Below are 24,253 nucleotides of genomic sequence, written 5' to 3'. Positions count from 1 at the left end.
ACAAGCTTCTCCCTACCACTAAAAAGAATCTTCTCTAACTGCTGTCACTGCAGCTGGTCACCAAGCTGATGAAGAATTATCTTAGTTGCTGCATACACAGATACAGTATTTTGATAACTAAATCACCCACCATTAAACCTCGTCCACAATTCACAGTGTATCCCCATCTCCTAGAGGCACCACTTGGCTCTGTGTTTGCTCCTCTCTGCAACGCTCAGTTGCTCAACATTTCTCCATCTCCATGTCTCCTTTCATTTTTTTTAATCCCTTTATTATTCCTGAACAACATTTTATATTTATTCCACTTTACCCCCATCTGCTGGTAAAACAAAGCTGGCACATATAAAACACCACAGATGACTGGCAGGTCTTGTTTAAGATGCATAGCCAGAGTATTTGATGGATAGAATAAGAAAGGGAAGGGAGAAAGTTTCTTTAAAGATCCACTGCTACACATATTCACTGATTTACAGCCTGCTTTGATTTTGTTGTGAGCTCATATTTCTTAAATTGATCAGTATCTCTTTTCATTTAGAAAAAGTAGCTTGCACTGAGAAAGTTTCTATTTATAGTTGTAAAAATTTAGTAACAAACAATTGATTCCTTTTACTTCTCTCCAAAATTAACTCTTATCTCTATAGGAATGTTTTATTATTTCCTGATGTTCAACATTAATTATCTCTGGTTTGGGGTTTTTTTCCAAGTCTCATCTGGAAATACTTCAAATGGAACAAATTTAAAATCATTCTCCTTTTGAAATAAGCTAAATTTCTGAACTCTTAAAATGTTCTATTTAATTCTAGCATTTTACTTTCCTTCCAAGAGCAAGGCAAAGCACTGCAGGGACCAAATAGAAAGAGCTGAGAAATCCTCATGACATGAATGGCTGACAGATGAAAATCCTAAATCTGATGGGCTGCCTTGTAGATTGGCATGGACAATGTCTCTCGCCATCAATAAACAGTCTCCTAAGTAGAAAGAAAAAGTTTTTTTTAAAGGCTGCCTTAGTCTGTCCATAACCAGCAGTCCCTCTCTTTCTTTATTTTTCTAATTCTTTTTCTATTTATTTTTATTTTTTCCTCTTATTTTTTTCCTCTTTTTCTGCTTTTTTTCCTCCTTTCCTTTCCTGCCCTCTAGCGACCAACCAAGCATGTTTCTAAACAAACTGAGCACACTTCCAAAATACTTTGTTTCTATTAGGCCAGATTATGCCACTAGGACAAATGAACTGCACAGGTAGAGGCCATTGGTATATTACAAATTACACTAAAAGGAATAACAGTCAAATGTTTCCAAGCTGTTAATGGCTGAGCCTCTCGGATAGTCTTGATAACAGGTGCCTCTTGAAAAATCTCTACCACATATATTGGGTGGGATTTGGCATATATTTCAGCTATGGTTTTCTGACCATACTATTGTACAGAAGATGGAAGAAAAACATTGGATTTTACAGATTATTTTCTAGTAACATAAAGAAATATATAAATAAAATAAAAAGTAGGGATTTTTTATGTGATGTGAATCTCAAAAGTCACTGTGAAAGCTATTAATACACCAGTCCTAAAATATGCTGAGTGTTTGACTCAGTGAATTCATGGCTAATTGAATCCTGCTCTTACAGTATAATATTTTTTTTAATTGTTTCTATTCACAGATACCTGCCATAGTTTCAAACTCAAGCTATCAGGAAGACATACTGGAAGTGAGGTTATAGATAATTTAGAATAATAGTATCTTTTGGGTATACTGATGTGGAAAGAATGGGGAGTTTGTTTATTTTAGATTATGCTCTTTATAATCCTACTCTTTTCCTAACTCTTTTTTTTTTTTCATTAGCACTTGATAATTCCTTTAGCCAAGGAAAGAAACAATGATAGAGTTTATAGTGAAATAGTGAAATAATTGTTCTGGTTTTAAACTTACTTCAAAGACCTGAGGAGCAGGTTGTGTTTGTATTTATACAGGTATTTACACTTCCACAGACTTTAAGATACACAGTCTAAATACTTCATCCGTTTTGAAATGAAAGCAACCAAGTTAATGCATTTACTACTTCTGCTGTGGGCCTGGAGAATGGTTTATGAATGCAAAAGCTTGTATATTTTTTCCAGCTAAACTGATGGTGCTAATAAAGGATACAAATGGCAGCATTGCAGGTCTTGTTTTCAGTCTGTAGAGCCTACACGTAGAAAGGGAAGTTTTCATCATGCATACTTTGGAGAAGTTGGGAAGGTCTGGGACGGCTGCAGGCCTATGAGCCACATTTGATGACAGTTTATGCTGGAACATTATGGTCCCATGTAAAGCAGTGGATGAATTATGTATGTGTGACAACGCTGGTCGAGGGAGTCTGGCCATAGCCTGACTTTTTCCTGACTGCTGAGCACAGCTTGTAATTTAAACGGAGACGCAGAGAAAAGCCAGTGGGATTACAGAAAACACACATGACCAAGGCATCATGTGTTTGTCAAAGTAAATGGTTTCTGTTCCTGTGCTGGCTGCATTCTTCTGTCACACTGCTACTGTGGCTATGTGTAAATCAGTAAACTAAACAGTGCGAGAACACAGACACAGGCATTGGACCTTGATCTGCTACTAAAGCATGGTGTGGACCTGGGACAGCTAGTAGTTTCCCCCACCAAAAAATTCCTAGGCACAATTTAGGCAGTAGTACTAACCAGGGAGAGGCAATTTGGATGTAACTGCTCTGTTTCAGAGACAAGGATGTTTGAGAGAGTGTAAATGACTAAACGGTACAAATGTGCTGGATCTCTTTCCATGTTCTTAGGCCACTGATTTTCCTAGTATAACAACAGTCTGCAAGTTCAACTGGATTTGGAGGTACTTATCTCTGCCTTTGGAACTGGAAGCTACTGGCTCTATTCAATTATCTTTTACAAAAGTAAGCATTTTAATATGGCATGTATTTTGAAAATACATTTCAAAATTATCAACTGAATCCTCTTCTAGTCAGTCCCATCTAGGGTCGGGCTTTTCCATCAAGCTGGTGAGGGTTACTAGAGGGAAGGAGGTGCTTTCCATTGTCTTCCAAAACCTTGAATTGGCAGTCAACTAACAGTATTTTCTGATACCTGTTTTTCAAGATTAATAAAGGAAACTACATCATTTATATTGTATAATTTCCATTCCATAGTTATTATGCAATCACTTAACTTCCTTTTGAGCCACAGTACTTGCTATGTAAGTAACTGCAAGGATCATGAAGTTATTAGCACCAAAATGCAGTCTTACGCATTTTATAGGGGGGGAAAAAAAATCCCTGAAGAGTCATCACCTCCTACTCTACATTTAATTACTGTAAGCAGCACGGGCACATTTTGGAACGAATGTGGGACGAATCGCTAGTACTGTACTTTTTATGCTCATCATCATCATCATCCCTTACGAAGGAGAAGGCAGCAGGTTAAAGACAGGCTGTGTGAGTTGTCTATTTCACGTTGCTTCCTCACGGCTCCCAAGCACCAACGCACGGAAAGGCCGCTCGGATCAGCGGGGAGCGGCCTCGGGCTGGGCCTCACGGTGGGAGGAGGCTTCCGCCGCGCGCGCATGCGCACGAGGCCGGCGGTTCCCGGATCCCTCCGCCGGGCGCAGCGCCCGCCCGGAGCGTGTGCGGGGGCTGCGGGGGCGGCCCGGCCCGGCCCGGCATGGCGGGGCGGCGCTGCGCGGGCGGCGCCGCTGCCCTGGCTGAGGCACCGGGATGCGGAGCGGCGGCCGCGGCCGAGCCGGCCCGGGAGCTGTTCGAGGCCTGCAGGAACGGGGACGTGGAGCGGGTCAAGCGGTTGGTGCGGCCCGAGAACGTGAACAGCCGCGACACGGCGGGCAGGAAGTCCAGCCCGCTGCACTTCGCTGCAGGTACCGGGCGGGGGGAGCCGGGCCGGGCCGCGGGGCAGCGCCGGCAGCCTGGGCCGCTCGGGCGGGCGGAGCTCGGGGGTCCGGGCGCTCCATCGCCCCCAAGCATCGCCACCCCCCCGGCTCTGCCCGGCCCCGGGGCCCGCTCGGGGTCACCCACGCGGTGGGGGCTGCGAGCGGTATAGCGGCATTTGCTCTCGGTCTATTTCCTTTTCCTTTTTTCCTCTTTTTTTTTTAAAAAAAAACAAACCTCGACTGGCCTTGGGGACATCTGGAGCGGGGTTTGTTCTGTTCATGTTGTGACACGTGAGCTCCGGCAGGGACACTTGTCCCAGGTACAGTTCTCGTGGATTTCAACAGGCCTGCGCGTTTTTGGAATTGCACCCATGAAGGTGCCTGTCAGATAACACCATTTCTAAGCTTTTTGCATTCTTATCTTTAACAAGTGGACTTTGTTAATTCGAGACTTAAGTACGCAAACAACTGACGTCACAGAACAACTGCTTTCTCTGGCAGCAGGCCGGAAGATTGTATCCCACCTTTTCAGACAAAGACCTGACTGTAACTTGGTTTTGTGTTGGTGGATTTGATTTGATTACAGCCTTAGATGTAGGACCCCAAGGCTGGCAGGCTGCAGAAGACGACAGCAGCTTCTTTTCGGCTGAGCAGTATGGATAGTAACAAAGATGTTTGTTTCTTTACTGAGTTGTCTTAGAAATAAGTTTCTAATTAAGATGTCCTTTCTTTGTGTTAAGTGGTCTTGACTCAGACCTAAGAGGCCTAAGTTTTTGAAAGCCTCCTTAGGGCAACAGCATTTCATAAATTTAAGAAACTTGATCAATAAGAGAGCCCAGGAGACAACTTAAAATATCCTGTCAGAGGAAAACAATTTTGCAGCTATTCTTTTATATGCAGCAGTCCTGCCTGTTCACTAATTGACTCTGTTTTAGAGCCTTTTGGAGAAGCGAGGGGTTTTGGTTGGTTTGGGCTTTGTTTGAGTGCCTAAGATGTTTCTCATTCAATATAGTGACCTAGTTTATCTCTGGACAGGAGTGATCCATCTTGACTTTAAAGAACTCCTGATCTACAGAAGGATTTTTGTTTGAAAAAATGCACAGCAATAAGTTCACATAGTTGTTCGACTTCTAATGTTGGTGTGTAAATGAGTAACACTATTGCCATGATTAAGTGTTCTCCAGACATTATAGAGAGAAATTAATTCCTCCTCTCACCAGACTGTAGGAGATGCTGAAAGTTTCTAGTTAACATGTGGTATAAAATATTTGCATCATTTCTGGATTTAACACTCTTTACTGCCTCAGGTCAAACTCCACTGTTGTCAGCCCACCTGCAATAGACTCCATGTGAAAGGTGGACGTAAATAACTCTCGAACTCGGGAGTTACTGTTGTTGTTTTGTTTTGCCTTTACCCCATTACTCACAACTGGAGTAATACTAACTTCCTTTGTCTTCCCCCTCTAAAGGAATTCCATTCGAGGAAGTGAAAGCAAAAATCTGTTGTATTCCTGCTTTGTTTATACTAGTTGGCTTGGTGTTCTTAGAAAATACATTACAAAACTTTTCTGACTAGTTTCTTTCAGTTTTGAGACTTCTTCTATGGAAGAGGTGGGGTTGAAATACACTGATAGGTTTTGTATTGCCCTTTTTTCCTTTTTTAGAGTGACATTCTGGGGTCTGGACTTGGGTTCTATTTTTTAAGTCTTTTCACAGATTTTACTGAGCAATTTAAAGAAAAAATAAAACTAAGTCCTCTTTTTCCATGTGTCATTTTATAAAGGTGGATTTTAAAATAAAGTATATTAAAAAAAAACACTACAAGCTCTCCCTGGGCATGTGTCATTATCAGAGATAATACATATTGGGCTTTTGGAGAAGGGTGCTCTTTGGATTTTGTAGTACACAACTGTGTGTGTGGTAAGTTGTACTGAAGATTCAGTCAGGAGCCCACCCCCTTCACAATAAAACGGGCTCCATCCTTTCCCACTATAACCTGCATATACTTGCTCAAGCCAGTCTTTTTCACCACAGTATGTGTCAAACTTCCAAGTATCACAAGGCTTTAGGGACTTGGCAAGTCCCTAAATGCCATTCCTGCAATCTGAAATTTATCAAAAATATGAATACCCAGGGCAGGGGAGAAGCATTGAATCTCAGTTTTTTCTGTTACCTTTTCATCTCAGCAGTATTAGCTGAATGTCAATTGCGGCACATAGTGGCTGTAAATAAATACATTTTAATTATATACAGTTACACATTTCTATTATGGTTTATAATCAGGAATTGTCAGCTAAAAATTTGTAACTGGTCAGGGAGCAAGTGCAGTGAGGTGTTCAGTTGTCACAGATGGTAGAAGAGTGTCAGCTGGAGATCCTGAGTAGCCAGCCCTCCTTCTTTGCAACAAAAAAATTCAAATGTTCATGATGATAAGACAGTTACCTTGCACAATTGTAAGCTATGATCCCACTTTGGTGGTCTTTGTATAAAAGCTCAAGAGCCAAGGAAAATCCCCAGCCCTTACAAATCACAATGTTGTGGTTTGGAATAGTTTTTGCAGCAGCCGACTAATGGCAAAGAGGAACTAATACAGGAGGTGGTGGCTGCCTGCCCTGTGTCAGCAAAGGCACTCCCTGCTTTCCAGTCTCAGTGAAAACAACACGAGGAGAGGCCATTGTGCGGTTTGGTCATTTCCTCTGTACACATGCATCCTTTAGAATGTAATGAGAAAATAATTCTCCTTCCATATATGGTGCCCTCTTGTACAGATGCTTCCGCAAGGAAGTAAGGAATCCCTGCTGTGCACTCGGTGCTGGAGAGAACTTACAAAAATTGGTCTGATGCAAGTGAGCCCATCTCAACATTAAATTAGATACAGGTAGTTGGGGGGGTGTTGCTGTACTGGAGGCATTTTCTGAATAGATGCAGGCTTTGCACGGAGAGAAGCTGCAGGCTGCTCACGAGCTGTATCTGATTGAACCTCTGTACTAAATAGAGGGATCTGGATGAATTCTCTATGCCTGTTATGAGGTTCACTACAGCTGGTTTTCAATTATGGAGTTGATTCGTGCTAAAGTTGGCCTTTTACCTTCAAAAACACCCTTTGAGGGATAGGAATGCCTTGTGTACAAGAATGAGTGGCTTAGCTACCAGATGTGTAAATTTTGGATGGAGAATCTGATGAGAAGCTTTTCTAACATATTGAAGCAGTCCTGGAAAACGTTTTTTTGGTACTCAAAGAAGAAAATACCAAGCCGTCTGTCATCAAATAACAGCTTTGATGATGTGTTTGCAGAACTCTGACACTTGCAAAAGTCTCATTTGAGTAGATTCTCAAAGAATTTAGTAAATTTTTAGTATGCATTCAAACTAGAAGCAGAAGTTTTTAAAGTTTTGAAGTGGTAAGAAAAAATCAGGACACATTTAAGAAAATAACAGTATTTATAATACCTAATAGGTATTTGTAAATACTGTTATTTATAATACCTAGTATTTTCATATATTTATAATACCTAGTATTTATAATACTTGGTAGGAAAGCTAAATATATTTAAGAATGAGAAATACGCTGCATATAATTTAGTATATAGACAATATGAGTGTGTGGGTATATGTACAGGTATTGATTTTTTTTTGCAGCAGCAGAAATATGCCTGCATGTGCAGTGAATATGGCTTACTGTGCCACTGCAGATAAATGGGTTTTGCATGGACCACATGTCTGATCCAGTTCTTATCCCTAGTGAGCTGAGCTCCCATTCTCTCTTAGGACAGGCAAGGTGGGTAGGTGTCATGTTGAGACTCAAAAGTGATTTTGCTGTACAGTCTGTGGTTCTGTCGTAGGCAAAGTGCTAGTAAGCTAAGATTTGTGTTATTAGTATTGTATTTTGAAAAATTGAAGCACATCACCAGTATAACCTTGTGACTTTTACTTGAAACCACCTTGACATTTGTTCTGGGATTAAAAAGTTTCACGTAAACTGATTTTTATAATAATGACAAATTCGTGGTGAATATGGTTCCTTACCAGACTTTTGAGAGAAGAGGAGAAAAGTTAGAATTTAACTAAGGCTTTTCTGAATACTTTTTCTGGCCTCTTTCTCTTTGACATGTATGTCTACAAGATCTTCTCTTATCAAGTAGGATCCAGAAATTGCTTAATAATGGCAGTGGGGTTTTTCTGTGAGCTTCAGATGGTGAAAGTGCCTCTTGCTCCAAGAGAGGGATTTACTGAAGTCAGTTTTAGTGAAGAACATGCTATGAAAAGGTCGAGTAACAACTAAGCTAAAACTAAAAGTTCAGTTGTAACTGAAATGGTGTCACTTCTCGTATGCTTTGATGGCTTTGTCACTGAAACACTGTGTTGTTATCGGGAAAATACATCATTTCTAGGTTATGGTTGCAGGGATTTAACACCTATCTGCTGACATTCCATGGATGATTTGTAGCAAAGTTTAAATTTGCTACAACCTAAGTATCAGTGGTGTTGGCAACTGTGTGGTTATTCTGTCTGAGGAAAAAGCCCAAACTTCATCCCCAATCAGGTCTTGATCTCTTTAGGCAAACAGTTTCTAAGTCAGATACTTACAGCAAGGAAGGTCAAGTCCTCCACACATGGGTTATTTCCCAGAAGGTACTTGACAGAAGAGTGATACATACCAAAATATGGCTCTTAGTGCCATAATAATCCCTGAGACCCACAGAGATGTTCATGGAACTTTTGAGGGATTTCTGTAGGCAGTGGGCTTTGGAACGTAACCGGATGGGCATAATGGCAAACAGAAGTCCTAAGGCTTTCTGGCCTCCCGTGGAGATACTGGAGCAAACAAGATACAGCTTGTTGTCCTAGTTTATTTGCCATTAAAAAAAGCATGCAAGATTCAGCTGAAACTGAAAAATAGTAGCCATAGAAATGTTTTATAAGAACAATTACCTTATTTATGATATATTTCTAAGCCCAGATGTACCAGTGGGTATATTTTTTGCTGTCCACTAACTTGAATAACAGGCTTGTAAAAAAGTGCCTGAGTATGTATAAGAGCATTTTTGTTCTTCAGTCAGGATCAACTATTTATAATAATTTTAGACATCACTGAAAATAGAGAGTATGAATATGTTTAAGTTATGGTTGTGCATACTCTCGTAATAAATTTCTTCAATTTAGAATGGTGTCAGATAAACTTCTTATGTCCCTAAGGGCTTTCTTAAGTGATTATTTCAAAGATGGAATCTGTGTACACTTTTAAGTTAATTATTCCTTAGAAAGCAAATAGCCATGCTTCTAGTCTTAACCTGAGAGTAGTGCTGCCTACTTGCTTCTTTTAAAAAACAAGAAACTTTATTCTGTGAAATATTTTTCCTGTTATATGGGTATTTTTTAAAAAGCTTAGAATATGAATTGTAAATAGAATCATGGAATTTTTTGGGTTGGAAAGGACCTTGAAGATCATGTAGTTCCAACCCCTCTGCCATGGACAGGGATGTCAGTCACTAGACCAGCCTGCTAAGGTCCCCATCCAGCCTGGCCTTGAACACATCCACCTTGGACACTACATGCATTGGCTTGAAACCAGTCTCATCTTTACTGTTCCCATGGCTCATCCATTGGCCCATACACAAACTGGCTGTGGGTTGGCAGAGTATCACATAAAATATTGTTCAGTTGAATAGCCATATAAAGTGACTAAAAAATAGGTTTTGTTGTCACTGTTCTGTTTTTTTTGTTACATTTTCAGGAAGCTGTTGACTTCTGGGAGCCCTGTTCATTGTTCCAGTAATCTTGACTATTATTTTTCTACTGATTTTAATCTAATTTTTAGGGGTTTCAAAAACAGCCTTAGTGTGTCAATGTTCCTTTAGTAAACAGTGCCAGTTGTGGTTGTTATTTAGAGTTGTTGCTGTTATTTAAGTTTATTGTTTCAATCTGTACATGTGGAACATGGAATTTTCTTACCCCATCCTGACACCTTTTCTCCCTTTTCCTCTTCAAGGTTTTGGTCGGAAGGATGTAGTTGAATATTTGCTTCAGAGTGGTGCCAATGTCCATGCCCGAGATGATGGAGGCCTTATTCCTCTTCACAATGCTTGCTCTTTTGGTCATGCTGAAGTCGTCAATCTTCTCTTGCGGCATGGTGCAGATCCTAACGCTCGGGATAATTGGAATTACACTCCTCTTCATGAAGCTGCCATTAAGGGCAAGACAGATGTCTGCATTGGTAATTTTCTCCCACTCTTCCTGTGACTGACTCATTTGTTTTCACTGTGAAAAATCCAGAACCTTTTAAAGACCATTTTTATTCTGTGAAGTTATGGCTAGTATAAGGGTTAAAACTAAAAATCTTTGGTAAACATAAATTCATATGTCACTTATTACATGTCACTGTTTTTGTATTTGCTGATCTATGAAGGTTCACATTGACATTGTGGAGAAAGAGCTATAGAGTGATGTGATGGAGCTAAATTTTGTTCTATTTCAGCTTAGCCTGTTATGCTGCCTTCTGCTGCTGCTCACAGTGCAGTGGAAAGAAAAAAACTGATTTTAATAACGGATTCATTCTTTCTATATGTAGCAGCTGTGTTAAATTAGTTAAGATGGAGCTAAACTTCAGTTATATTGACCACTTGTTTTGCCTACACAGTTTCTGAGAAGAACTTCTTAAGGAAGAGGTAGAAAGTAAGGATATGTGGTCAAGAAACAAATTTTTTGATTGTGTGGTTGGCTCTTCTTTGCTTTAAGGAGCACAGCCAGAGAGAGTTGTATATATAACATTGCCTATTTGGCCTGAGTATGAGTGCAAGATGCACGGCCTGTCACTGCTGCATACAGTTTAGGGCACAGTTGCTTATGGATTTGGATCAGCATGTTCTGGAGATGATGGAAGTTGCCACCGTTTTTTTTGTAGTGTGTCACAAGCTTTCAGCTGAGATTGCCTCTTGCCAGTCTGTCGTTGTTCCCTTTCTGCTCTGCTTTTTCCTCATAAAATGTGTGTAGACATGTTTCACTGGATAAACTGTTCACAGGTGACATTAGGGAAATCTGACATTAAAAATCTGAGAAAGGAAGTTAGGATCAGGAACTGGATTTTTTTTTTTTGTTGCTTGCAGCTCACAGTAATGATACATCTCATAAGCCTTGTTTTGTAGAATTGTTTTCTCATGGAAAACTTTGGCTTTTTGTAGTATTGTTGCAGCACGGTGCTGAACCAACCATCCGGAACACAGATGGAAGAACAGCTTTGGATTTAGCAGACCCGTCTGCAAAAGCAGTGCTGACTGGTAAGTGATAATCTTTAAATTACTTTATGACTAATAACAGTTGAACTAATATAATACAGTAGTTTGGGTTTTGTCTTTTTGATACTACTCTAACTTCTCCCTGGTTTATAATTCTAAATAGAAATTCCGTTATGGCCTTTATCACCTCAGTCATGGCACGTGTTCTGAATAGTTTATTGTGCTAGTTCAGTAATGAACTGTCAAATGGTTTGAGTTGAAAGGGACCTTAAAGATCATCTAGTTCCAACCCCTCTGCCATCGGCAGGACATCCACTAGACCAGGTTGCCCAGAGCCCCATCCAGCATGGCCTTAAACACTTCCAGAGACAAGGCATCCCCAGCTTCTCTGGGCAACCTGTTCCAGTGTCTTACTACCCTCTGAGTAAACAATTTCCTTCTAACATCTAGTCTAAATCTCTCCTATTTTAGTTTAAGAACATTTCCCCTTGTCTGTCATTATCTGCCTGTGTAAATGGATTGGGTCTGGCTGAGATGAAGTATAGTTCCCCATAGCAGCCCTCACAGTGTTGTGCTTTGCATTGATAGCTAGAAAGGCGTTGATAACACATCAGTGTTTTGGCTACTGCTGGGCAGCGCTGACACACCGTCCTCCCCACCCCCAGTCAAGGGCAAGATCCTGGTAGGGGCACAGGTAGGCCAGCTGACCCAAACTGCCCTGTCCGGCTGGGAAGGGGACTGATAGAGCAGCTTGGTGGGCACATGCTTGTCCAGCCAAGGTCAACCCACTACAGTAAAAAATCACTCTTCCTATTTTCTGTGAGCATCCTTTTAAGTACTGAAAAGTGTGCTTTTATGTACTTCTAGCACTTGTGTTCTCTAAAATTTTAGAAGAGGAGGATAAGTAGTGAATTTCACATATATAGATATTTATTTGATTGCTGAAGAAAGCCCTTTTGTCTTCTAGGTGAATACAAGAAAGATGAACTCTTAGAAAGTGCCAGGTATGTAGGTTTGGAAGATATCTGGAATTATATTTTCAAAATTGTGTGCAATTAATGTATATGTTGTCTTTTGAGCTGTCATTCCATCTAGATGCTAAGCTTTTGCTGTTTTCTGTGAATAAAACTACCAAAATAGTTGTGTAAATGCATTTTTGTTTTCCTTTTAATGCTGACAATACAGCAATGTAAAATATAAAACCAGAATAAGCTACTAACAAACAAGATAAAAATATTTCTGCCCATTTCATATCTTGTTTTTCAGGAGTGGGAATGAGGAAAAGATGATGTCTCTTCTTACACCTTTAAATGTTAACTGTCATGCAAGTGATGGCAGAAAGGTATTTTTGTTTAAAACCTCATTTAAAATTAGTTCTCTCTTACACGTTTCACAGTCATTGTTTGACCAGATTTTAAAAATGTTAAACATCAAATCTGTCTATTTTCTACACTGTATGTGGGAAAATAAGATTCCACCTCTCTAGCAGCCAGATGATTTTTTTTGTTTGTTTTTTAATCTTAAAAGAACTATGTAGGTATTTCTATCTAGGAACAATAAGCAAACACCTTTTCAATTGAAACTTTGGCTTGACCTTCATATCTGCAGTGATAAAGAAACAGGGCCATTCCATAGGTTCTTATTGCTGTCAGAGAGATACAGGCCCCTTATTTGCTGTGCTCCCTAGGCAAGTGAGCTGTTCATCACTGTAAGTATTGATAAAGAAATAACATACAAATGTTCAAAATCTCCATTCTGAAAAATTTTGGGTCTTCTAGGTTCAGCCCCTAGCTTGTGGAAGGTTCAGATTATTGAGTATCAATTCTTGGCATCCTTGTTGTTGTCATTAAGTATGTGTATTCATTCACCTAAGTTTTGATCTAATTACTTTCCCTTTTTGAGGCTTTGTGGTGAGATATTGGGATCTCCAAAACATTGATGCATCTCTGTTTTCTCGTCTTCTAATTATGAGGCTCATCCTCTAGGAACTGTACTAACCTAGTTCAGCAGATGGGTTTGTGAATGTACAGGATAAGGTTTCTCCTCACTACATTGTAGCTGTGCCTTTAGTGCTGCTGCTGAGAATGCTTGGGTCATTCGCTAGAAATTATTACGGAGCAGTTATTTGTCTGTTCTGTGGAGGGTGAGAGTTTGGAAGAGAAGATTAAGTTTCCCCCACATCCCACTAACTTACTGCACTCCCAGATGTGGATAACAATTTCTGTTGATAATTTCTAAACTTACTTTATTGATTGGCAGGGAGATATCTTCATAATTTATTGATTCTAATGGCCCCCTTACGTCCCCTTTCACAAGGGACGTAGTTTGTGCCAGCAAAGTGTTTCTAGTTAGGGTAGGCTAAAAGACAAAAATGGACTGTAGGACTCAAAAATCCTTTCAGAGGGCCTTAGTTGCCCAAATGTATTAGTGATGAAGTAAATTCAGGATTTGTGTTTATGTCAACTTCTAGAGTAGTCAGTAAACAATGAACATAGTTATCAAATATCTGATTCAAGCACTCTGGTTTGTTTTTTTTTTTAATCTTGTAAATCTTTAAAGACTTCAGTATTTAGTACTGTTAACAAGTTTTGAAAAAAAAATCAACCCTTGATTTTGTGTTACTGATTACTTCTACCTTCTTTCATTTCAGTCTACTCCATTACATTTAGCAGCTGGGTATAACCGTGTAAAAATAGTACAGCTCTTACTGCAGCACGGGGCTGACGTACATGCCAAGGATAAAGGGTACATTCCTTTTTTCTTTTGTTCAGAATAAACAGAATTTGTTAAGAAAGGAGATGAAGTAAAGAACAATAATGCTGTTTTAACCAGGAAGAATTTCCAACTTGAGGCTGTTCTGTCATCTTTAACCTTTCTGTTATGACAAAAATGCAACTTGATTAGTTTTCAAGCGAGGAGATATTACAGCAATGTTCTTGTGAAAAAAGACATAATTACGGTCACTCCTGAGCATTCCCTGCAGATAGTTCTTCCTGCTTAGGGTTTCAAGTCTGAGTGAAACCGGCTCATCTGCAGTGAGACAATGCAATTCATTTCTCATCTTCTGATAATTTTAGGTGTTTGTTCTGAGAAATACTGATGGGATTTTCTGGTTTCTTCTCCAGCTTTCTATTTCCCCTCAGCTTCATCTGATCATCTCTCATATTATTTTTGTAAAATGTTCAAAGTGCAGCATAGTACCGTTTGCAATGTTATAGATGCATTTGGAATTGAAATATGTGTGCTAGAATAATCATTCTTCTCATTTTTCTTCTGTATAGAGATTTGGTACCACTTCACAATGCCTGTTCCTATGGTCATTATGAAGTAACAGAGCTTCTAGTAAAGGTTGGTCTCTGAAGAGATGAAGTTGAATATTATTAAATAAGAGCGGTTTATAATAGACTAATACAAGTTACGTTTTTTTTTTGTACTTAGATTTACAAAACTTCACAATAGATAGCTTTTGCTTTACATGTTAGTGATTATTAAGCTGGAGCTACAGAATCTTCTGCTTGCAAGGAAGCTTTTTCTTTATAAATGTGCTTTCTGTATTTAACTCTCTCTGCTCCAGAGTTGAATGTTTTTGTACCAGGAAGTAAGTACTGCTTATCTCAACCTTTCTACCCTTACCCAAAAAATTCCACCAAAAGAAAACCCTAAAAACTGAGTGATATTTTGAATTTGACAGTAGAGGAATATTTCAGAAGGCAGAGTAATAAGACATGTTTAAAAAAAACTGGTAAAGATAGTAAATGTTTTAAAATTAAAGAGTATTCAGTCTCTTGAGGAAATTAATTTTATAACATTAGTTCTGGTCCTGAATTGTAGCCTTCACCCCAAAGAAAGAGAAACGTGTCAATTTTCCTAACATAAGTGAACTCCTTTAACTGAAGTGGTTTATCTGGATTATGTTAATCTTGAAGATAAGTATGAAGCACATTAAACTAGTGGCTTGTAGATGTGGCCTGCAAAATAATCTGCGTTTTCCACCAAGGGAGTTTTGAACTATGTCTATTCTCAGCTGCCAGAGCACATCCTGATCATTATAACAGCTGAGGGTGTTCTGTTAGATAACTTCAGACGTTGGGATGCTCAGGTAATAGCCCTTGTTCCATCCCGGATGACTAAGCCCCCCACTAATTCCATGTGTCTTTCTATTTGTTTAGCAAAAAATTAAGGAAAAAAAATTATTAAAATAAGCATGTATTGTAGTAAGTATAAATAGTCATGATTTTTTTACTTCAGAGGCCAATTGTAAAGTGAATTTTTGCAATGGTGGTACTAGACCCAAAAAAATCCACAAACGAACTTCTGGCTATACACTACTATGTGTCTTAACTGTTAAGCTAGAGTTGGATTCCACGTTGGATTTCTCCTCCAGAGAATCTTGAATTACTTTTTGCAAAGCCATACAGCTTTAATAGAAGCAATGGGAAAAAGCATGTCCTATTAGACTTGATTACAGACTGAACTCGAGGTGCAATCAAAATGTTACTGGAGAAGAATTCCACGTACATTAATCATCCAAGACCATTACTTGCAGAACCTTGTACTTAAATGTGATAGATTGAAAATGAGTGTCTTGGAAACAGTTTGCATATAAGCATTGATTTTTATTTTAACAGTCTACTGTATTAAAACTAATAACCTTGTCTTTTTCTAACGATCTGGTTTTGATATTGCATCTTTTTTTACCCCTTTCCCTTTTAAGCATGGAGCATGTGTGAATGCAATGGATCTGTGGCAATTCACCCCTCTGCATGAAGCAGCTTCTAAGAACAGGGTGGAAGTATGTTCTCTTTTGTTAAGTTATGGTGCTGACCCAACACTGTTGAACTGTCACAACAAAAGCACCATTGATTTGGCTCCAACACCCCAATTAAAAGAACGATTAGCATGTGAGTATAAAGTGAGATCAGTTCTATAGTTATAGCTTGTGATGTGTATTTAGCTTCCCTAGACAGTGACCTGCCAGAAATCAGATTTGGAAAATGCTTACACTTTCCAAGCCATGGTGCAATATTGAACAGTACATTTCACTGTTTATAATTTGAGATTGCTAGATTTTCTGAATGTAGGCATTTAAAATAATTTTACTATCAGTTTTACAGTCATGTGGTTGTGATGGGTTTCATAGCTTTTCTTCCCAGAATACACGCTTTCCCTCACGACCTTGCCAATACACTGTCATTTTCCATACTTGCTCCTGTCATTGTATCAAGACTGTTGAAATACTCATTTTTATTCCACAGTGTTTTGTTTGAAGAAAAGAAAAAACATAACTGTTTAGAATGCTGAATATGTTTCAGTATGCCACAAACACTGAAAGTTCAAAGAAGTTGATGAAAGGCATTGATTTTTGTCCAGCAAACTAAAGGAGTTGCAAAGAGTGACCTCAAATTCTGTCCTTGAGTGGTCGAACAATAACTTTCTGGGATATGTACAAAAATCGTCGGTAAATACTACATTAGACTTCATGTTAGCATCTAAAAATGGTTTTCCAACAATAGGTCAGAAGTAGAGATTTATATATGCTTGAATTGGTACATATGTGAACAGTAGAACCTATAAAGTGGTGAGTGAAATAGATCTTGTTCAGCCAGTTTGGATGTCTCTGGCTTTGGTTTAGAAACAAAGCAAAATTCATACAGTGTTTTGACTTAACTAACAAGTTCTGTCAAGTGATGTAAAGCCTTGAGTCAGAGTTGAAAATGTCTGTACCATGGTCTGCTGAATAAAATGAATAGTTTTGTCTAACTGAAAGAAACAATTCTCTTGATCCATCTCAAGCCAACCTCGTAACCTTCTGCTATGTATTTATTTGTTTTTAAAGATGAATTCAAAGGTCACTCACTACTACAGGCTGCAAGAGAGTCAGATGTAGCCCGTATAAAGAAACATCTGTCTTTGGAAACAGTGAACTTCAAGCATCCTCAGACACATGAGACAGCATTGGTAATATCTCAGGATTTATTGATGATTTTGCTTATATTGTGGCTGATCTAAGCATACTAGGTAATAGTTTAGAAATAAAAATCTCAGTGCCAAAGGTGTAATTCAGACCAACCTGGAATATCCAGTGTCTAGTTAAACAAATAACACTGATTAATATTTTGTTTTTGAAGTTAACTTTAAGACTAACCTAAATTGCCTTTTTAGGTTGTCTAAATTACTTTTTTGTAGAACAGTCTCATTTTAAGCAACAGCAAGCTATGTGTGTTAGCTTTGTTTGTAAAGCTTGATGGTTTCCAGCAATTATTGGAGAGGGAGCTCTGGAAAATACCAGAGTAAATCCAAAAGCCCATTTGGAATCTTCCAAATTAATAAGCTTCTGCATGTTTTGGGGCTTTTTTTCTGTTGACTTTGTACACCACCAGCTCTTAACTGCCAGCTGATCAGCAAGCAATAAAGCCTTTATATTGCTAGCTAGTTGTTAATCCTAAATTTTTTAATGTTCACAGCACTGTGCTGCTGCATCTCCATATCCTAAGAGAAAACAAGTATGTGAACTGCTGCTGAGGAAAGGAGCCAACATCAATGAAAAAACAAAAGAGTGAGTGGTTTCAAATGAATACTCCTAAGTGATTGTTTAGAAGATTTTGCAAAATACATTTTGAATTATTCCTTTTTTTTTTTAAAGCTTCTTGACTCCACTGCATGTGGCATCAGAAAAGGCTCATAATGATGTTGTTGAAGTAGTTGTGAAACATGAAGCTAAGGTATGAGTATCACGGGGTTTTTGTTGACATTTGTTTACTATATGGGTTTTCATGCTATGAGAATGAACAGCCAAGTAGACAGGCTTTTCTAAAATAATAAATTTTGGAAGGTTCTAGATTTATACACTTCAGATATAGGCCATCAATCCATCAGTACAGCCTTACACATGGAATCATCATTGTTTTAAATTAATGTTTGAAATGCAGTTGTAATTCTCTCTGTGAATGGAAAATTTTTTGAGTGTCCTATTCAGTGCTTCATTGTCCAGCAGGAATAATGAAATGTGTAAGGAAAAAAAACAGGGAATATATATGAACAGCAAGAAGCTAGACTGAACTGTGTGACAGGTAGATTTTACATGAACTTGTGTGCAATAAAAATTACAATGACCTTTGGATATATGCTAAATATGTTCTTTTGATTAAAGTAAGATGAGTACTTGTGAAGTGCTCCCAGTCAGCAATGAAAACATTTTTAATGCTAAATTTTGATGGTGGTATCTCTTGTCTGTGTTATATTTAGGTTAATGCATTAGATAATCTTGGCCAGACTTCTCTTCATAGAGCAGCACATTGTGGTCATCTTCAGACATGCAGGTTGCTGCTGAGTTCTGGATGTGACCCTTCCATCGTGTCTCTGCAGGGCTTTACAGCCTTACAAATGGGGACTGAAAGCGTGCAGCAGCTGCTACAGGGTATGCTGATTAATTCAAGATCTGCTGTAGTGCTTTGTTTTACTTGCCATTTCAAGTGCTGTCAAGAAATAAGAGTTAAGACAAGTGAAAAAAAAAAACTGTGTTCTTCAAGAGACAGTACTGGGTTGTGGAGTTGCATTCCCTAGTTAACAATATCATTTACTCTCTAGATTGTCAGAGATGCTTGGAATGTTCGTGGCATAGCCACCTGAAATAGTTTTAGGAAAATCCTAACATAGTGTGTGAGGAATTTTGAAAATTAATTTCTAAAGCAAAATTCTCTGCTTTGCATCTGTGAGCAGAGGCAACAGTGTACAAGGATTTTCAAGAGTAAGATTTGGACATTATACATATAGGTAAACTTGATATAGTCTAATTCTGAAACTGAAATAAGAATGGTTCCACAGTACTTCAAAACAGATAGGAAGCATGTTGCTAAAGACAACTTTGCAAACACTATTAGCTCTGTCAGCTATAGCTGTAGATAGTGAACAAAGACAAAACCTGTCTGTAATTCGTTAACTTTATTTCAAGGATTTCCCTTAAAAAAACTCAAATGATTTCATTTCTTAACAAATCCCTTTAACTGTCTACACTTACCTGTCATGCAACCTCATTTATTTTGCAGAAGGGATCCCATTAGGTAATTCTGATGCAGATCGACAGTTGCTGGAGGCTGCAAAGGCTGGAGACGTGGATACTGTAAAAGTAAGCTTAAACCTGTCCTTAAAAATAGGAGGGAATTTGTCATGGTTTAACCCCAGCCAGCAGCCAAGCCCCACACAGCTGCTCACTTACTCCCCCACCTGTGGGATCGGGGAGATAATTGGAAGGGCAAAAGCTGGAAAACTTGTGGGTTGAGATAAAGACAGTTTAATAGGGAAAGCAAAAGCTGCACACACAAGCAAAGGAATTAATTCTCTGCTTTCCATGGGCAGGCGGGTCTTCAGCCATCTCCAGGAGAGCAGAGCCCGATACTGGGAACACAAACACTATCACTCCAAACGTCCCCCCTTCCTCCTCATTCCGCTACTGAGCGTGATGCCATATGGTCTGGAATATCCCTTTGGTCAGTTTGGGTCACTTGTCCCACCTGTGTCTCCGTCCAACCTCCCGTGCACCCCCAGGCTCCTCACCAATCTGGCAGCACAGAAAGGCCTTGGCTCTGTGCAAGGCCTGCTCAGCAATAACAACATCTCTATATTATCAACCCCGTGTTCAGCACAAATCCAAAACAGCCCCAAAGCAGCCACTGTGAAAAAAATTTACTCCACCCCAGCCAAAACTAGCACAGAATTAAATCTCAGTCTATAATTTCTTAAAGCAGGCAATCAAACAGCCCTTCGCTGACTGCTTGAGAGTTGTGATCCCTGCCCTAAGACCTTTATATTGCACAATTATTACAGATGACATACTATAATATTCACCACCTCCAGATGTTTGCCTTATATGAACAAGTCACAGGTGTGGATTTGGGAGCAGGTGGATTTTTTTCTTAGGACACAATCTATGAAAAGACCACGTAAAAATAAATTTAAAATTTTCTGTTTAATAAAAACAGTTAATCAAAATTAGATGTATATAGCAGCATTCTATGACTAAATTAAAAGTGCCAAGGCTACATAATTAGTGACATATGTTTTGTTTTGGGAAATTCACAGAAGCTATGTACTGTTCAGAGTGTGAACTGCAGAGATATTGAGGGACGTCAGTCTACACCACTTCATTTTGCAGCTGGATATAACAGAGTATCTGTTGTGGAGTATCTTCTTCAGCATGGAGCTGATGTGCATGCAAAAGATAAGGGGTAAGTGCTCAAATGTGTATTTTTCTTGGCAATTGTAGTTAGTAATATCTGTCAGCTTTTGAATATTGAGAGCTGATAAGCATCCCGTCTTTCTTCAGACATTTTATTTTTTTATTTTCATGGAAACTTCTGTTAGAATGATGATGTTCATAATATCCAAAAGCATTTTGCAGTACTTAAGACTAGAGCGTCAAGGATTTTTCTGGCCCTGTCTTTTTGCTGCTCTTCAGTGCTGCTGCTGATTGTATTTTTACTGCTTTGGCAATAGGTACTCCTACTGTATTAGACTATGGAGGGGGGAAATGAAGTTTTTATTATAGTTTCATTGTTGAAGGTGCGCTGTGTTTTTAAGTTTATATCACTTGGTAAAAAAATATCCTATTTTTAAAGAGAATTTTTCTTTTCTTTTAATTGTTTCCAGAGGACTTGTCCCATTACATAATGCTTGCTCATATGGTCACTATGAAGTTGCAGAACTGCTGGTTAAACATGGTGCAGTTGTCAATGTAGCTGACTTGTGGAAATTCACTCCCTTGCATGAAGCTGCAGCAAAAGGAAAATATGAGATTTGCAAACTCCTGTTACAGGTATAACATGCTGGAGAAAGGTTGCTTTCTTTTCTTTCTTGTTCACTCTGAAATGTAAATGAACTTCTTTGAGAAATGATTTGTGCTTTGTGGTTTCTAAATGATTATAGCTCAGTGTTTTTAGTAAAAGGGATACTATTAGCACCTATATTGTCCTTTCTCACACAGTAAATAGAAGGTTCTTTGAAGGATTCCAGCATATGTCCGAATATTTGCTCAGTAAGCTGGAAGATGCTTAAAATGCAGCATGTGTTTATTCTACTGACATATTTCCCACCTGTTTTTGATGTGCACAGCATGGAGCTGACCCTACGAAGAAAAACAGAGATGGAAATACTCCTCTAGACCTTGTTAAAGATGGTGATACTGATATTCAAGACCTACTTAGAGGAGATGCAGCTCTACTAGATGCTGCAAAGAAAGGTTGTTTGGCCCGAGTAAAAAAGCTGTGTTCACCTGACAATGTCAACTGCCGGGACACGCAAGGACGACATTCAACACCACTACATTTAGCAGGTCAGTGTTATAATTAGCTAGTTTGATCAGTTACTGATTACTGTGGCTAAATTTTCTATGTCTGAGCAAGTTTAAAATGTAGCCTCAAAGCTAGAGGATTCAGTATTTTCTCTTTAAAAAAATTAGTATTTCAGGCATATTAATCTTACATTGCTCTTCTAACCGTTTACTTACTTTAATTTCCTGTTTTGTCTAGCCGAAAAGGATCCTTTATTGTTTATTGACGGGTTTTAAAACCAAATACTCTTAATTAGGGTTAAGAGTCCTCACCAATGAGTAATATACTGTCTTCACTGGGATTGACATATTAACTAACTTTCAAGTAATTTAAGTGAGTTAGTACTTCTCTATGGCCTGTTGGGAGTGTTTTTTTAATCTATTTATTCTGTTCTTCTGCAACCTTCCAGCTGGTTACAACAATTTGGAGGTTGCAGAGTACCTGTTACAGCATGGAGCAGATGTGAATGCACAGGATAAAGGAGGTTTGATTCCTCTGCATAATGCAGCATCCTATGGGGTAAATATCTCAAACTTTCTTAGATTTTATTTATTAAAAAAAAAGTGATACATTTCACTGACAGCATTGTGAGCCAATACTTTGTAGAATGCTTTTGCTACTGAGTTATAATGTAACCTTAATTGTAAAACACAAACTGAATAATTCAATCATAGCTCATAGGTGAAGACTTAGAAATTTGTAAAATCATGAATGCAGTTTACCGAATTGAGTGCTCTGACCATGAATACCTAGAAAACCAGCAGTTTAAAAGGTGTTCCATAAAATGCCTTTCCTTACCTGTGCCACTTGAATTTTATCAGCAAGATCTCACTTTCACTTTTATGGCTGCTGTTGAGACAGCAGTTGTTTTTTTTGAAGTTGAATCTTTGTGCTTTAATCAAGTCTTTAACCAAAACAGTTGGAATATTTTCCAAACTGGAAGTTTAAAATCAGGCTTTTTTTCCTTCAGACTCCCCTTGATTTGGGATTCTGTTTTACTCTGTCTTTTTTTTCACAAGAGAACAAAACTTTTTACTGGTATGTTATAAGTGAGGAAGGAAACGCCTTGTTTTAATACTTTTTTAAATCATAATTAAATGTATTCTACGAAAAATCAGAATAGCTCTGATTACAGAGAAGTGTCAGTAATAGTTCTGAGTTACTTTAATGCACTGTGGTCCCTTGGAATTTAACAGGTGTTTTTATTTTTTCAGCATGTTGACGTAGCAGCTTTACTTATAAAGTATAATGCATGTGTGAATGCTACGGACAAATGGGCTTTCACACCTCTCCATGAAGCAGCCCAGAAAGGAAGGACTCAGCTTTGTGCCTTGTTACTGGCACATGGGGCTGATCCCACTCTGAAAAACCAAGAAGGACAAACGCCATTGGACCTGGTCACTGTAAGTGATGGGGCTCATCTTGGGAAATCTGTACTTATCTGCTATTTGTGACAGCTCATCTAAAAACTATCCTTGAACAGAAGGGTAATACAGCAACCTCTGCAGAATTTAAAATACTCTGGTTTCCCTGGTGTTTGTTTGTGTCTGGTAAGGAAAGTCAGCAGAGCCCTTATAAACGTGCTTTAAAGATATTCTTGCTTCAGACATCTTAATATAGATTTGGGGGAATAAACCCAAAACAACAAAAATGAATTTGTGGTTATACTTTGATGCTTTTAATTCAGTGCTTGTAGTTTGACTAGTACAAAAATTGTGGTAATAAAATGTAAGCAAACTTTGTAGCAACATAAATTTAAGAAAGTATTTGGCTGTTAAGATTTTGGGCATGTTTTTCCTCAGTATTATAATGCAGTCCAAAGCTACACTCAGAGTAACTGTTTTGCTTCATAAGTTCTGTTGCCAGTAGAAGCTTCTATTCATTTTTCCTGGAAAATTAATTCTGTTTAACTGTTCCTAAAGTTTTTACCTCTTACCTTATTACAGCTTTTATTTTACAGCTTTTATTATTTTACAGCTTCACGTATGCTGTGGGCACAACAGGCCATTTGTAAACTGCACTGTAAAATGCCTATTTTCCCAATATACATTTATTTATTTTGTAGTATACTTAAGAAGTCTGAAATAATGATAGTGCATTCTAGGAGAAAACATGGTGCAAAAGTGTTCCTCTGTTTTAATGAGCTGGTTTTTCACTCTTCAGGCAGATGATGTCAGTGCGTTATTGACAGCGGCAATGCCTCCTTCTGCCTTACCGACTTGCTACAAACCTCAGGTCATAAGTGTGTCTCAGACTACAGGTTCTGCAGCTGATTCCCTGTCTTCTGTTCCATCCAGTCCATCCAGTCTGTCTGCTGCAAGTAGTCTTGACAACTTGTCTGGTAGCTTTTCTGAGCTTCCCTCTGTTGTTGGTACAAACTGTGCAGAGGGAGCTACTGTTCTGGAGAAAAAAGAAGGTGAGGCTTTCTCAGGAGTGAGTAACATTTCTTAATGTGTGGTAAAAAGGCTACAAAAGTGTGAAGTTTCCCATACGTGCATACAATTGTTATGGTGTATGCAAGTATTTCTGTTCCTTATGATACCATTAATGAAGAACAGAAGTCTAAAAGTCTTGTAGTATAAGATTTTACTACTTTCCCCTTACAGAACCTTTAAACTCTAAACCTTTGCTGTACAGAAACAAAATGGTGAGTTGTATTTTAAAAGTGAAGTCAAATGAAATTGGGCTCCATACCAAGCAGTATTTTACTACAAACTTTATCTAGTTTCTAAGAAGCTATTCTTGATGAGGTATCTTAAAAGATTACTTCTATGACATTTTAGTTCTCAATATATTTTCTGTTTGAACTTG

At 38.5% G+C, this 24,253-nt stretch overlaps 1 protein-coding gene across 1 annotated transcript in view; it reads left to right on the top strand.

The window, feature by feature from the left end:
• Positions 1-3,632: 3,632 nt before the first annotated feature.
• Positions 3,633-24,253, top strand: part of TNKS2 (tankyrase 2) — a 31,084-nt gene continuing 10,463 nt past the window's right edge. The window contains exons 1-19 of the mRNA XM_027672143.1: positions 3,633-3,873; positions 9,875-10,099; positions 11,064-11,159; positions 12,085-12,121; positions 12,384-12,459; positions 13,768-13,862; positions 14,399-14,465; positions 15,832-16,018; positions 16,954-17,075; positions 17,582-17,673; positions 17,761-17,839; positions 18,363-18,534; positions 19,163-19,242; positions 20,196-20,341; positions 20,763-20,928; positions 21,225-21,444; positions 21,852-21,961; positions 22,657-22,845; positions 23,606-23,858. Of these exons, the coding sequence (XP_027527944.1) occupies positions 3,666-3,873; positions 9,875-10,099; positions 11,064-11,159; positions 12,085-12,121; positions 12,384-12,459; positions 13,768-13,862; positions 14,399-14,465; positions 15,832-16,018; positions 16,954-17,075; positions 17,582-17,673; positions 17,761-17,839; positions 18,363-18,534; positions 19,163-19,242; positions 20,196-20,341; positions 20,763-20,928; positions 21,225-21,444; positions 21,852-21,961; positions 22,657-22,845; positions 23,606-23,858 (2,620 nt within the window). The 5' untranslated portion in view covers positions 3,633-3,665. The remainder of the gene's footprint in view (positions 3,874-9,874; positions 10,100-11,063; positions 11,160-12,084; positions 12,122-12,383; positions 12,460-13,767; positions 13,863-14,398; positions 14,466-15,831; positions 16,019-16,953; positions 17,076-17,581; positions 17,674-17,760; positions 17,840-18,362; positions 18,535-19,162; positions 19,243-20,195; positions 20,342-20,762; positions 20,929-21,224; positions 21,445-21,851; positions 21,962-22,656; positions 22,846-23,605; positions 23,859-24,253) is intronic.

Source organism: Neopelma chrysocephalum, unplaced genomic scaffold, assembly GCF_003984885.1.
Source record: "Neopelma chrysocephalum unplaced genomic scaffold, ASM398488v2 Primary Assembly neopelma1_97390, whole genome shotgun sequence".
Classification (NCBI taxonomy): Eukaryota; Metazoa; Chordata; class Aves; order Passeriformes; family Pipridae; genus Neopelma; species Neopelma chrysocephalum.
The sequence above is the reverse complement of the archived record's forward strand: the minus strand, read 5'-3'. Positions and strand labels throughout refer to the sequence as shown.